We start from the raw sequence: 16149 nt of genomic DNA on the forward strand, positions 1-16149 counted from the left end.
GATTTCTTTCTTAAAAAAATATTTTCACTGAGAATTTCATGCAGTGTATTTCGATCATAGTCACCTCAACTCCTCTCCAAAATTCTTCCCAGATCTACCCCTTCCTCCCTATCCTCTAACGTTGTGCCTTTTTTTTTTTTTTAATTTAGTAATCCATGTTGTTCGAATACTTCTGAGTGTATACATCTGCTAGAGCATGGTTATTAACCTACCAGGAACCATGCCCTGAAGAAAATTGATTCTCCCCGCCCCCATTCTTCCAGAAGCCAATCACCAGTCCCTTCTTCCTCAGTTAGGGGTGAGGCCTGTGAACCCCTCCCCTTCCTTAGAATGGAGACTGGATTGATCTTGCTCCTTCAACAACAGCTGCTGCGAGTTCATGTGCAGTGGTCCTGTCGTGCTGCTGCTTTCACTTTCTTCCTCCCTGATCTTTGGCCTCTGCAGTCTTTCGGCCTCCATTGCCACAATGGTTCTTGAGCTTTGAGGAGGGGGTGTAAGGCAGATGCCCCACAGGAGGCTGAGCACTCCACAAGTTCCTGCGGTTTGCAAGTTTCTGCACTATCATCCAACGGCGCTTTGCTGATGAAATGTGAGAGTTGCTCTAACTCCATGTAAAGAGATGTGAATTGAGAAGGCCGTTTGATACTGTGTCTGGTGAGCACAGTAAAAACCATAGGTTCAACCCCAGGGTCTAGGATCTCTTCAACCATGCACGGATTTTCTCCTGTGGAGTGGTGTCAAAAGTTGAATTCCTTAAATTTTTAAAATTTTTTGTCATAGAGAAATAAAAAAATAAACAAAACTACACGAAATAGTACTTAACTTATAGGCATTAAATTTGTTTTGTTTCTGGCCAGATTTTTTTTTTCATTTTCAGCCTTAACTATTTCAGCAGATATTGCTAAATAACAGTGATTCTTTAAAAACCGGCAACATCGTTGTTCTCTAGACACAGTTAATATAACTTACAAAAAAATTTTAGTGTTATAACATGTTTGCTCTTCAAGCCAGAGTCACAGCTTTCTTCATAAGCTTGATCTTACATTGTTTCAACCAGGGACTAAACAAGATCCTGGATTAACAGATCTACAAAGAAACTTTTAAGAGGAAATGTCTTTTCCTCCCTAAGAATCTACGTACTTAAAAAACTGGACCTTTTCATGGCCCACTAGGCTTTGCCAACTGTATCCTCCTGGTGCCGCATAAGAATCTTCCCCATTTCCTGTGATCTGGTGAATTGCACACAACTTTAGATATTTTCCTTTCTGCAACAATATTATTTCATAAATTTTATTTTCAAACAATTTTTATATAACACATTATGGTTCACACCTGTAATTAGAGCACTGAGAAGGCTGAAACCTGGGGATTGCCATGAATGAGAGGCCACACTAGGGTACAATTAAAATGAAATGGTTGTAAAGATTATTAGGATCTATTCTTTTTATAAAATGATTAGTTTTATAATGACTAAATAGCTATACTTAGTTTTACTTAAGTATACCATATGTTTGAACATACCCATAGCTTTCTCCTCTACCTTTTTCCTTCCTAACGGTTTTCTCCTTTTAATAGCTTTCCTTTATTTATTTCTATGTTGTATGTGTATGCATATATGTATATATACAATATATACATACAATATATACATATATATGTATACAGTATGTGGATTTTTTTAGCTTTTCAGTGAAGTAATAAATAGCTTTTTCAATAGATAATACCAGGGAAAAAGTTTTATCAGAAAAATATATCTTTCTTTAACACTGATATTCCCAATTTGAAGTTTTAGAGTAAATGACTTTTGCTACGTTTGTTTGATTTCATACTTTTTTCTGACAGAAAATCTTGCATCTTTTAGCTGATCATTATTTAATACAGCCATGTGGTGCCTAAGCTCTTTATCTTGTATTAGGCTCTTGTAGAGTGTAACTGTAGGTGAATAATAAAATCACCCACAAGATGGTTGCTGACATAGTTCAGACTTTCCTCAGTACTAGTTTTTGGCCTCAGGGTGCTTGTGACTTGGAATGTACCATCAAACTAAGTGTTTTGAAAGTACTTAAGATAATTCCTTGTGCTAACCAACTAGATTTACTCGTTTCATTTTTTAATTTATTGTTTATTAAATTTTTATTTATTTGCATCTGTGTATATATCTGTGTATGATTGCATAGAGCACCTGTGGAAGTCAGAAAATGACTGCCAGCGGTCAGCTCTTTCCTCCCACCATGAAGATTCCAGGGATTAAACTCAGGCCATTGATCAATTGAGGCATCTTGCTGACCCTAATATATTTATTTTTAATTATTTTCCTTGTATTATGCAAAACATGTGATAGTTACAAAATTAAATTTATATAACCATTTCTAGCCTGAGTTACAAAACAAAGTCTATTCTAATTATTTTTTTTACCTATCACTTCATTCTCTTATAAAGCTGAATAGCTAACGTTTGTTCCTGTACTAAGTTCTGGGTTTAAGTCTGTGGTATTATTTTTAAAGATTGTCATATTTAGTTAATAAAATAGTCATACTTAGTTCTCTTCCTTTTTAAATAAGAATAGAATATTTTATATGCATTACTTTTCATTTATTTCACTTAATAATATATTCTGAAAATAATTATAAGCTTTATACAGAATTTTTATGCACCTTGAGTGTGTTTAAGTTGTTGTACAATCATCACTCTCATATTCAGACATTTTTAAACCAGCCAAACAAAAGATAAAGATTCATGAACTCCCAGCCAAATTATCCAAAAGGAAGAGAGAAAAGAATTAAAGCAGTAAAATTAGAACCAAAAAAGGATGCTATAGCAGATCGCAAAGAAAATGAGAAGTTCATTAAGGAATGTTTTTAAAACAGATATTCCAAAAACAAACAAACAAACAAACAAAAACCATGGGAGATCTAAGAAAAAATAATTCCTAGACATGTGACTTATTAAAACTAAATCAAGAGAACTTAAACAGATCTATAATTAGCAATAAGATTAAAGCAGTAATAAAAAGTTTCCCCACAAAGAAAAGCCCATGCATGACTAGATGAATTTACTGCTGAATTATACTAAATCTTTAAGGACAAGCTAACATCAATACTCTGAAAATCCTTCCCCAAAACTGAAAGGGAAGGAGCAAGACAAAGCTTATTCTGTGATGCCAATGTCACCTTGATACTAACATCAGGTCACAAAACTAGAAAACCATTGGACAATTCCCTGACAAATGTTGCAAAGATTCTTGTAAATTATACTGAAGAACAGATGGAGACCATCACACACCATGACCAAGCTGGGTCCACATCAGGGGTGCAAGACTGAGTCAATACACATTAGTACATGTGTGTAAAACAACATGTAAATAGACTTAAGTACAAAAATAGCATGATTCATATCACTCCACCCAGGAGAGGTCTTCGGAAAGTCCAATAATCATGTCATGACAAAAGCCCTGTAGAAAATAGCAATAGAAGTAATATTTCACAAAGAACACTGTGCTAAAGAAAGCCAGAGAACACTTTCCCTAAAATCAGGAGGGAGGCAAAGATAGTCCTTAAAGTCTTAGCTGGTGTTTCAAGAGTCTGGGATAAACATTCTACACCAATAAGACTAAAAGGGAGGAGATTTCACTGGCAGACCAAAGCTATGATACCGCCTGAGAGGATTCCATCCCAGGTTAAGTTGTATTCTCATTTTATACTCTAAAACCATAAGATGGGGAGAACAAGCAAGCATCTTTTAAAGAGGCTATATGACAGTCAGGAGGTTGTTAAGAGCAACAACCCATTGTTTCCTGAATCACTGTAGAAGGCATGGGTGCTCACAGATAAGCATTGGACACCAGGTTATCTCCTCCGTGATGGAAATGAATACCTGTTTCCCACCCAAAAGGCTGATAGTTGATGTTGCTAATGATCTGGTGGCCTTTGCTATCTGTAGGGCCAGACATCACTTAGATCCCCCAGAATGTTTATCCTAGATCCCATTATATTAATGTTCAGTCATTACAACCCCTGCTTAGGAGAGATGTCACATGTACTTTATAACCTGTTAACCTAAGCTATCCAGATCCTAAGCTCTTAAGCTCTTAGGATCTTAGAGCCCATCTTCATGGTTACATTTACTTTGAGATGAATTTCAATGTCATTATGCCTCCTTGTGCACTAGGGACTGTATTATACCGGAAAACATTTTTCTAAATTGTACTGTATTTAAATACGCTCACAGTAAACAGCCTGGTGTCAAACTCCAGAAGTCTAGGTTCAGCATTGGCAAAGTGGTGCTGAATTGAGTTTTCTGTGTGTCACAGCTCATTTCCCGCTGCCTGTAGAGCTTGCATCAACTCTTGCAAATCACTAAATAAATCAATAAGTCAGTATCTAATAATTGGTCTTTTCTACCTTATTCTACTTCATGAGAAATAAGACAAACAAAAGAAAAGAAAAGAAATGCAATTTGGGAAGGAAGTATAACATCCTTGTTTGCATGATCCTGTAGTTAAATAACCCAGTAGATCTTACCTGGAAAATACTTTCAACAAGGGTACAAAAATCAACATGCAGCCTTCTCTATATCATTAACTAGTTTTCCAACAAATCAGGGAAATATTCCCATTCACAATAGAATATTAAAATACTTAGAAATAAATTGTATGAAAGTATCAAAGAATTAATGAAACTATTTAGAAAATACCTATGTCTTAGTTAGGGTTTTATGGCTGTAAAGAGATACCATGGCCAAGGCAACTCTTATAAGTGAAAATGTTTAATTGGGGCTGGTGTACAGTTCAGAAGTTTATTTCACTGTCACCATGGCAGGAAGCATGGCAGCATGTAGGCAGACATGATGCTGGAGAAGATGAGCTACATCTTCGTCCTTAGGCACAGAATTAGCTTGAGATTCTGAGACCTCAAAGCCCATTCCTTAGTGACACACTTCCCCCAACAAAGCCATACCTCCTAATAGTACCACTCCTTATAGGCCAAGTATTCAAACACGAGTCTATGGGGAACATCCCTATTCAAATTACCACACCTAGAAATAACCAGGGAAGTGAAAGGTTATCTGGCCCAAAAGCTTTAAAACATTGAAGTAAACTGATGCAGAACCGGGATGGAAAATTCTCCCATGTTTATGGACTGGCAAAATCCACACTGTAAAAGCAATGCATATTCAATATAGTCTCTATCAAAATCCAAATACTTTATTCATTGAAATTTTGCACAAATATAAAAACATTCGTGTTTAAGTACAAAAGACCTCAAACAGCCAAAACAGTGCTAAGAAGAAGGAGCAATTCTGAGAGCATCGAACCCTTGACCTCAAACGATGCTACAAAGCAACAATTGCAAGAAGGGCATGGCAATGACGACAACAACAACAACAACAAAAGTAAGGGAGGGAGGGAAGGAAGGAAGGATAGATGAAGGAAGAGAAAAAGGAAAAGAAAGAAAAGAAATAGAAAGGAGAAAAGAAAAGCATAAAAGCATGTAGACCAACAGAAGGAGGACTCAGACATTTACGAAGCTACACCTACCCCATTTTTTATGAATGCTGCCAAAAACACACATTGGAAAAAAAAAAACAAACCTGTTCAGCAAATTGTGCTGGGGAAATTGAATAGCCACATGCAGAAGAGTGAAATTAGATTCATAATCTCTCACCTTGAAAAAATTCAGGTGAAATGTGGATCAAAAGTTTAAATAAAAAACAGGAGATCATGAAATTGGTCAAGGAAAATATAAATATTGTGTTTTCCTAGATAGTAACAAATTCTCCTACATGGAGTTATATAATTCTGCGTTTCCACTGCCATGTGAACAAGGGTGTATTCCACCACAGTCTTACCAAGCATTTAAAATCGAATTTATATGAAAAAACTCAGATAATAGTTTAGTGGCATTTTTCTTGTAAATTGTAAGTAAGCATCCTTTCCTGTTCATTCATGGGGAATTTTCTCTATCCATGGAGCATTTGTTTTATCTTCTGTTCATCTGTGGGGCATTATGTCCTCTCTTCTCCCATGGGGCATTTGTTTTATCCTCCATTCATTTATGGAATATTTGTTATGTACTCCATTCATTTGTTATATCCTCTGTTCATTCATGGAGTATTTATTATATCTATTTTCTTTTTTATATTTTTAAAGATTTATTTATTTATTATATATGAGTACACTGTAGCTGTCTTCAGACACACCAGAAAGGGGCATCAGATCTCATTACAGATGGTTGTGAGCCACCATGTAGTTGCTGGCATTTGAACTCAGGACCTCTGGAAGAGCAGTCAGTTCTCTTAAGCACTGCGCCATCTCTCCAGGCCATCTGTATTTTTCTATCCAACTTGTCTTTTCCTTTGTATGTCAAATCTCCCCCCATACATTAGAAACATATATATATTAAAGAACAATTCACTTTTTCTGCCCAGTTAGTACATCATTATAGACTTTTGTGGTTGGAGTGTGTGTGTGTGTGTGTGTGTGTGTGTGTGTGTGTGTGTGTGTGTTCTTTTGCTTTGGTTTTTGTCTATCTTGAGAAAATGTTTCACTGTGCATCCCATACTGGTCTTGAACTCTCCTCCTTTCCTCAGGATACCTAGAGCTCAGATTACAGGCACAGTCCAGCATGTCATCTCTGTCATACACTGTTTCCTAGATTTTTCAAGACCAGTCAGTCAAATTTCATCTTCTATTTTTCTAGTTTTGGGTCTTTCTGTGCTTCTCACATTGCTGGAGAATTGAAACATTCAGCTAATCATGAGTGTACCTGTTGCTATTGCATAGTTGTTTTGAAATATATACAAGGAACAGACACCCTAGGACTTTTTTTTTCTTTTCTTTTTTTTCAGAGCTGGGGACCGAACCCAGGGCCTTGCGCTTCCTAGGCAAGCGCTCTACCACTGAGCTAAATCCCCAACCCCTCCCTAGGACTTTTTTCTTTCAGGTTATTCTCTAAATTTCAGCATTATAAGGGGACCGATGGGAGGAAATACCCTAACTTACTATAACATTGGAAAATGCAGATCTCTCCCAATTCTGATTGGTGCTGAACCAGGGATCCCCCGAGTTTCAGCTCAGCCTCTGACCAAGCTGAGGCAGCATGGTCAGGAGTTTGAGATCAGCCTGGGGTTTCATTCCCAATATTTTATCATAAAATATTCAAAAAATAATACAGTGAACACATAGAAATGTCTGTGTGGCTTTGCAGAGTTGACTTTGGTGGACTTTAATAAAATGAGACCTAGCAGGATGTAAGTGTAGTAATCAGTGAACTTGAAGAAATCCACATACGACCTAATCCCTGCCACATGAACACCTATCTGTCTGATTCTTTTCAGTGTAAATTGTTTCTCACTGTCACAACAGTGACTCCCGTTGTACAGTGGATGCTGTTGCCCTCACTTAGCACCATGTTTCTGAAACATGACCCATGTCATGGGACTTGTCAGGATCACATCTCCTTTGCTCCCACAGGATTATCTCAGGATGCTTGAAATGTTTATGACCAGAAAAACATTCATTACTACTACTAGAGCTCAGACACCTTTCAAAAGATTTCAGATGTATCTGTGTCTATTGAAATAAATGACCTGATAGAAAGTCTCTTCAAAAAGCTAGTTCTGTGACTTGCTTGCAGGCGTATACATCTGAGGATGAATTACATAAGATGTTTGAAGTTGAGGCTAAGGACAGAGAAGGAAGCTGTTGTGTTGTTGTTGTTGTTGTTTTGTTTTGTTTTGTTCTTAAAACATCTAGGTCTTTGTTTTAAATGGATCTTCACTGACTTTATTGATATACTCTAATATTACCTTAAAGTATTTCTGCTTCTCAGTTTTTCAAGGCCAAAGTTAACAAAACCTACAAGATAATATGTTATAAAAGGACCAAACAAAGGAAGCCTTCAGGCTCTTCCCCCATAACTAGTGAACTAACTGTAATGTAACCCACAAGGAAATTATGCAACTTGTCTTATAGAATTTGAAACATATCTATTGGATTTTCTTAATATAAAGAAGATATTGTTTTCCTCATATTGAAGCAAATGTTAGCATAGCATTGAACTTGGATTGCATTGGAAGTTTCAATAAGAGATTTTATTATTAAGAGTGTTGAAATTAATATAATTCTCAACACCTCAGAGAGCAATTCCAACCTACCTCTTCCAACTCTGTCACTGGAACTGGGTTTGGAGATACCGGTATGCTGTATGAAACACTATATTAGCTAACAACAGAAGAAAGATGAGTCTACAGTGAGTTCGAACCAAGGCACTTGTCAAGTATACAAGTGAAAAATGACCTCTTTAAATAAGATGACAAATTAGTCAATTACCACAGACATGGAGCTGGAGAGATGGCTAAATAGATGGTGTTTGCTCGTTAGCATGCAGACCAGAGTTCAGATTTTCATGAAAAGCTGAGCCAGCACACCAGCCAACTGTAGTCCTAACACTCAGGAGGTGGACACAGGGGAACCCTAGAAAAAGCTGGCTAGCTAGCCTATCAAAGCTAGAAGTTCAACTATAGAACACTTCCCACAGTTAACATGGAGAGAGATTGGGGAAAACATTGCCCAGTGTCAATTTTGAGCTTCTATATGCAATCGTATACATGAATAGTGAACACACATACATGCACTTGAGAGAAAGACGTTATGCAAGTTTAAATTATCTCTGGTTTTCTTTTCTTACCTTTGGTATTTGTCATAATTAACAGCCTAACACATCCTGTGGTGACCTACATTAAAATAACCTACATTAAAATTCAAAGTCACTTAGGAAAGAGATTAGATTGTACAGAAACACACTTTTCATAAAAGGCTTTTGTTTATGAAGTACTTTTGACTAAGCACCTAGTGTGTATCATGTGCTGTTCTCTGCACAAGGAATACCAAGACAGGTAGAGTGTACAGCCATCGCTTCTCGGCCTTTTGGCTAAGATCAAGTGTAGGTGTACAGCCAGCCTCTTGGAGTGCCAGAAATTGGAGGAGCTCCTGAAATATGTAATCGCTGAGTTTCTAAAGAGAGGTAAGAAGAGAAAAGGAATGCCAAAAGGAGAAGAGGATCATAAAACGTATCATGTAGATAAGATACTGTGTGATCTGTGAAAGATAACAAGTATCTCAGTGCAAAGAAAGAGAGACCAGAATGGCAGAAGATGGAAATGAAAAGATAGAACTTATGGACTCATGAGCCTAAGAACTGGGAGCTCAGAGGTGGACTTTAATGAAAGAATGAGCCAATCAGAACTGTGTTATGGGTTATTCACCCCTGGTTCTGCTTAAGTGAATAGAGTAAATAGAGTAAGGCTAACATCCAAAGATCCAGGCAGTAGACTATTGTTAGGCTTAAAAGGGAAATGGTCATGATAGTAGAGAGGGTAAGGAAAAGAAGGCTTTAAAGATATTTAAGTGACAGCTGGAGACATGGCTTCAGTGGTTAAGAGCACTAGCTGCTCTTCCAGAGAACAGGGTTTGATTCCCAGCACCCACACGTAGGCTCACAACTGTCTGTAACTCCAGTCTCAGGGTGTACAATGCCCTCTTCTGGCATCAGTGGGCTTTATATGAACAAGGCATACAGGTACATGTGGTCAAACATTCATATACATAAAATAAAAAAATAGGATCTCAAAAAAACTTAAGCAGTAAAATTAGTAGAACTCATTGGTGGTGGAGTTCACATGGTGAAAGAAGGATGAAGGAAAGTACTATGTGCTTAAAGGAGCTGGTGCCTTAGACATATTAACTAAATATTAAGTGTTCAAGCCTATAACTTTGGAGAGAGAATTAGACTAGATTATTAGAACATTAACACTGAGGTTATTAGTAAAACAGGAGGCATGGAGATTGCCCAGAACCAGAATAAAGAAAAGGGGAAGACAAATGTGCAAGAGGTAAACACTAAAGATATTAGTATTAAAAACTGAACAGAAGAAGAAAGCTTTAAATCTAAAACAGAAAAACCAGGTGGTGATGAGTCCCAAGCTGTGTCAGTCAGCTTTCCATCACTGGGACAAACTCCTTGAGAGAAATAACTTAAAAGGAAGATTAATTTTTCTGTATGAAGCTCCAGTCCAAAGTCTTTGATCCAGTAGTCACAGGGTCATGTAGAAACTCTGAGCAGAGGAATCTGCTATTCAGAAAGATCAAAACTGAGGAAGAAAAGGAGAAAGGGAGAGGCCACAATATCCCCTTGAAAGGCATGTACCCACTTAGCCTAACTTTTAAAAAGCTCCAGAATCTTCCTTCCAATAGTGCCACAGGCTGTGGGCCAAGCTTTCAGCATTGAGGAATGTCCAAGATCCAACTGAGAATACAAGCAAAATCAGGAAAGCCCTCTATCATGAGTGTAAGGCATTTCAGGAAGGGGAGAACATGGAGAATTGTAAAAGCAAGAGTCTGCCCATCTTAAGTAGATGTCATTGTGCCCCTATCAAGCCTTGCACATGTCTCTAATTCAACATTTTCAGATTGCTCAGTAATTAACATTTCATATGCATACTTTAAATTCTCATACATATCTCATATCGCAGATGCTATATTTAGATCTGCACTCCAAGAACCTAAGATGCTCAACAAATATCCAAGAGAGGATAACTGCAAAGAAGCATGTGTTACTAGATGGTGTAACTAGAAGGTTTCCATAAAGTATGGTGCATCAGAAGCTGGATAGACAGATGGACTTGAAGGACTGGCCTGTCAGTGAAAATGGCTAATGTGGACTGTTTTTTGTTTTTCTCAAGATGATGATGATGATGATGATGATGATGATGATGATGATGACGATGACAACGTGTGTGTGTGTGTGTGTGTGTGTGTGTGTGTGAGAGAGAGAGAGAGAGAGAGAGAGAGAGAGAGAGAGGAGAGTCTAATAGTGGAGTAGAGTAAATAAAAGTTAAATCAAAAGGGACCAGAAGAGAAGGGAGGATGTTTTTATTGTTTCAATGAATTATCCAAGCTAAATTTTCTAATGCTAAAGGGGGAGGGGTAGTAAATTTCATACTCAGTGACTTTGAACATATTATGACACTGCTTGAAGTTGCAGTTGATTCCAGTATGTAGCTATAACATTTTTAATTAGCCTGACTATGCATTCCCACCAATCTACATCTATGTTCTTTTTCTTTAGAGTTCTACCACCAATACGGATGTGAACTGCATTGATGTATTTCAAACAGAGGGGTTTAATTTGATAGTGTCTGGAACCTTAAATGGCATGATTATCTTATGGAATTTCATAGCGGCCTCTGTCAAAGAAATGTAAGTGTTGTATCTACCCTAAGGAATAGGACATTTTGCTGCGTAAGAGTTTATATAACAAGCAATACTTAAAGAAAAGAGGTGTTCAGTGGAAGGGGAAGCCCTTGGTCCTGCCAAGACTGAACCCCCAGTGAACATGATTGTTGGGGGAGAGGGCGGTAATGGGGGGAGGATGGGGAAGGGAAGCCCATAGAGAAGGGGAGGGAGAGGAGTTAGGGGGATGTTGGCACGGAAACTGGGAAGGGGAATAACAATCGAAATGTAAATAAGAAATACTCAAGTTGAAAGAGGAACACTCCTCCATTGTTGGTGGGATTGCAGACTGGTAAAACCATTCTGGAAATCAGTCTGGAGGTTCCTCAGAAAATTGGACATTGAACTGCCTGAGGATCCAGCTATACCTCTCTTGGGCATATACCCAAAAGATGCCTCAACATATAAAAGAGACGTGCTCCACTATGTTCATCGCAGCCTTATTTATAATAGCCAGAAACTGGAAAGAACCCAGATCCCCTTCAACAGAGGAATGGATACAGAAAATGTGGTACATCTACACAATGGAATATTACTCAGCTATCAAAAACAACGAGTTTATGAAATTCGTAGGCAAATGGTTAGAACTGGAAAATATCATCCTGAGTGAGCTAACCCAATCACAGAAAGACATACATGGTATGCACTCATTGATAAGTGGCTATTAGCCCAAATGCTTGAATTACCCTAGATCCCTAGAACAAACGAAACTCAAGACGGATGATCAAAATGTGAATGCTTCACTCCTTCTTTAAATGAGGAAAAAGAATACCCTTGGCAGGGAAGGGAGAGGCAAAGATTAAAACAGAGACTGAAGGAACACCCATTCAGAGCCTGCCCCACATGTGGCCCATACATATACAGCCACCCAATTAGATAAGATGGATGAAGCAAAGAAGTGCAGACCGACAGGAGCCGGATGTAGATCGCTCCTGAGAGACACAGCCAGAATACAGCAAATACAGAGGCGAATGCCAGCAGCAAACCACTGAACTGAGAATAGGACCCCCGTTGAAGGAATCAGAGAAAGAACTGGAAGAGCTTGAAGGTGCTCGAGACCCCAAAAGTACAACAATGTCAAGCAACCGGAGCTTCCAGGGACTAAGCCACTACCTAAAGACTATACATGGACTGACCCTGGACTCTGACCCCATAGGTAGCAATGAATATCCTAGTAAGAGCACCAGTGGAAGGGGAAGCCCTGGGTCCTGCTAAGACTGAACCCCCAGTGAACTAGACTATGGGGGGAGGGCGGCAATGGGGGGAGCGTTGGGAGGGGAACACCCATAAGGAAGGGGAGGGGGGAGGGGGATGTTTGTCTGGAAACCGGGAAAGGGAATAACACTTGAAATGTATATAAGAAATACTCAAGTTAATAAAAAAAAAAAAGAAATACTCAAGTTAATAAAGATTTTAAAAAAGAAAAGAGAAGAAAAGAAAAGAGGTGTTGGGAATGGTGGTGATAACCTTCAAGGAGGGATTTTCCTGGAGGTTATTCTCATAAGCACATTATGTTCTGAATGTCTAACTTCCATGATTACACACAGAAAAACCATAAATATTTGTATATCCAAGATATTTTTCTTTACATAAATATCTGATCTTCCATGTTTAAATTTATGACATCAATAAATGGTTTTAATTTTATTTTTTTTAAATTTTATTTATTTTTATATGGGTGTTTGGCCTGATGCTTAGCAAAGGTCAGATCAGGACCCTGGATCCCTGGTGCTAGAGTTACAGACAGCTGTAAGCCACCATGCGGATGCTAGAAATCAAACTTGGGTCCACTAGAAGAACAACCAGTGCTCTTAACCTCTGGACCATAGCTCTAGCCCCAACAAATATTTAAAATGTGTAATAACTTGACACACTAATATCTACAAACTTTCATGTTACGCATATCCAATCATGTACTGGAAATCTGATCACTCCCCAATCACTTCAAGCCTCACAATTCCTGACCTCTGTCCCTCCCTCAAGCTTCTCTTCCCTCTGTATTCCTAGTGCCACCAATTCTACTTATTTGCCAAATACAAATAGTAATAAATATTGTAAAAGAATATTATTCTCATTCAGGTCAGCATATCCAATTTACTTGCTGGCTCTATCATGGGCAAATGTAGCCAGTGCATCTTGGATCTCAACCACTTACATTGAAATGTTCTGGATCATGATTAGAGTCTTTATCCTCCCTGATTAACCATCATCTTTAAGTGCTCTTGACATTGGTTTAAAAGAACCAATGGCTGTATGGCTAAACTGTAAATAATAGGCTGTCTCAACTTGTATACTTGGAGGTATATATTGGGATCTTATATGGACACCCTATATCAAGGAGGTTTGTAAAATTATTGGCAGATAAAAATGCCCAATAATCTTAAATAAAACAAAAAAATCAAACTTAGCTTAGAGAAGAATGGAAAGGAAGAAGAAAAAGGGGAAAGCACGTATGAAATCGCTACCTCTAGAGAGCATTATCTCCTACTGGTCTACCTAGACCATGCATCTTTTCACCAAAAGTTGGCCCCATCATAACACTCAGTACCTGTCCTCAGGCTTTTCTTCTGCACTGCATGCTTGTCATTTGATACCTATGTCTACACTCACCAGACAATTCCTCATAATCTTATGAACAGTTCTCACATTGAAGGTGTCAGTTTGTGCTTGACTCACTACTGAGAAGGCAAAGAAGATATATGAAAAAGATCAGTGCCAGTGCCACTGTGAAAAGAGGGGACAGCTGTCCTGAGCTATTTCCAAATCAAGGTAGCAATTTTTCTTGCTTAAGTACCTGGCATTTTGCCAAGGAATACATACAAAGATAGTGCTCAATAAAAGAAAACAGCTATGGTGAGTAGTGTTCCTTTTCTATGGGAAGACAATTATTTTACAGAAGTAGGGTCCTGGGAGATTGTTCAGTGAGGAAATATACTTTACACTGCATGAAGGAGGACCTGAGTTCAACTCTGGACCTAAATATAAAAAGCCAGGTACTGTAGTACACCCTTACGATCCCAACACTGGGGAAGCGGGGACAAGTAGATATCTAGGGCTCAGTAGCCACCAGTCAGCCTAACTTACTTGACAAGTTCGAGGCCAATGAAATATTCTGTCTTAAAAACAATGGGTCCTATACCAGGGGAACACACAGAGGCTGTTCCTTGGCTACTACATATCTACAAACAGACATAGAACATATGCAGACATAGAACATATTTTTATTTAGAATCACTACAGTCTTTTGGAAAAGATGTAGCTTAACCCAGAGCTGTGTAAGGCAATCTAGCCCCAGCTTAACTGGTTTTAAAGCTGAATGCTATTCCTATATTTATGGTGGAGGCCATTTCTACTGTTTTATTTATAATACAATATTACACGTATATGAGTTTTCTCTGCATGTATGTCTGTGCGCCACCTGTGTGTCTAGTGCCTACCGAGGCCAGAATTGGGTGTCAGATCCCCTGGTACTAGATTTACAGACAGTTGTGAGCTATCATATGGGTGCTAGGAGCTGAACAGATTACTACCATAAGAGCAACAAGTGCCCTCACCAATTGAACCATCTCTCCAACGTACAATCTCTTAATACACCTCATTTTGTCTTATTCCTTCACCAGTTAGAGAGAAAGAACCCTTCTCTCTCAAGAACACTATGGTTAGAGGGTTAAGAATTAGTAACATTTCTTGCTAATTAATAATCTATTTCCTGATTAATGACCAATATCTAAAACCATTGAGCTAAAAATGCCCTCAAATCCTCAAGCTTCTTTTTTTATGTTGCTTCCATCATGAAAGACCCCTGTACCACCCAGTTAGTCTCCTTTCAGTTGCTGTACCAAATCCCTAAGTTTCTCATGGGTTCAGAGGGTCAAGTGATCAACTAACCCTGTTGCTTTGGGCCTGTGAGGAGGCATCAGATCAGAGTTGGAACATCTCAGAGAGAAAAAATAAAAAGAAAGACGAGAAGTTGCCAGATCTCTCTCGAGGATCTACTTTCTAAATGACTAGAAAACTTCTGACCAGGCACCACCTCTTAAAAGCTCAACACCTCACAAGGGCACTGATCTGGGGAGCAAGCCTTTAAAATATGGGTTCTTGGAGGAGGTTCCAGGTCCAAATTTTAAGCAGTCACTCATCAGCTCAAATTAACAGAAGTAATTTCCCTTAAAGGAAAAGGGCACATTGCTAGGAGGTCAGTTCTTCCTGAGGAATGCAAATATTTAAGAGATGGATCATAGAGTCTAGTGTAGGTGGTTAGAGACTACTATTCTATTCTCAAGACCTGAAGTTCCAAGGAATCTGGGTCCATTGAAGACTAGAGCAATGAGAGTGGGGTACAGTTATAAGCTCCAGGGGTAAGGCACCTCATTTCACTGAACTCTATCATTCCATATGTTCATAGTAGAATTCTGTTTAAACTGCATGAAACTTCCTGGTAGTTCCTCTACAGGTTTAGACATTCACTGAATTATAGGTAGAAAATCAGCTCCAATTAATTGGATTAAAGACTTGTAGGTCATCTGATAGCCATGTGGTTCTACACAGCTTTAGTGAAGAAAGGCATATCCGAACTCAATCCCTCCAGGATTCCACTTCATTTACAGCGATGACATTTGAAGTTGTTAGATCTTCAGGGAATTATGACAATGGAAGTAAGGGGAGACTCCTAGTTGGCACAGTTTACTAGGCAAAGATGTGCTTATTTTCAGATACCGGCCTGAGGATTGCTTCTCTACAGATCCCGAGTTGGATCCCAAACGCTTTCGAATTAATGATATAATGTTCCTCTTCCGAATTCCCGAATGTGTAAGGTAACTCAGAACTTTGTGGTCACGTAGTACTATCTGGATCCCAGG

At 38.4% G+C, this 16149-nt stretch overlaps 1 protein-coding gene and 1 long non-coding RNA gene across 5 annotated transcripts in view; one reads left to right on the plus strand and one right to left on the minus strand.

The window, feature by feature from the left end:
* Positions 1-16149, plus strand: part of Wdr64 (WD repeat domain 64) — a 116956-nt gene that overhangs the window by 76491 nt on the left and 24316 nt on the right. For all 4 annotated transcript variants that reach the window (XR_015635408.1, XM_087581689.1, NM_001430829.1 and 1 more), the window contains 2 exon segments: positions 11127-11257; positions 16003-16104. Coding sequence is in view for 3 of the 4 variants with exons in the window: in XM_087581689.1 (XP_087437815.1) it covers positions 11127-11257; positions 16003-16104 (233 nt within the window). In the remaining variant the exon portion in view is untranslated.
* The window catches only part of LOC103692325 (uncharacterized), a 101636-nt gene continuing 85489 nt past the window's right edge, over positions 3-16149 (minus strand). Inside the window, exon 10 of the long non-coding RNA XR_015635672.1 lies at positions 3-724. This is a non-coding gene — a long non-coding RNA (uncharacterized LOC103692325). The remainder of the gene's footprint in view (positions 725-16149) is intronic.

The sequence above is a fragment of the Rattus norvegicus genome, chromosome 13 (genome assembly GCF_021556685.1).
Source record: "Rattus norvegicus strain SHRSP/BbbUtx chromosome 13, alternate assembly SHRSP_T2T, whole genome shotgun sequence".
NCBI lineage: Eukaryota > Metazoa > Chordata > Mammalia > Rodentia > Muridae > Rattus > Rattus norvegicus.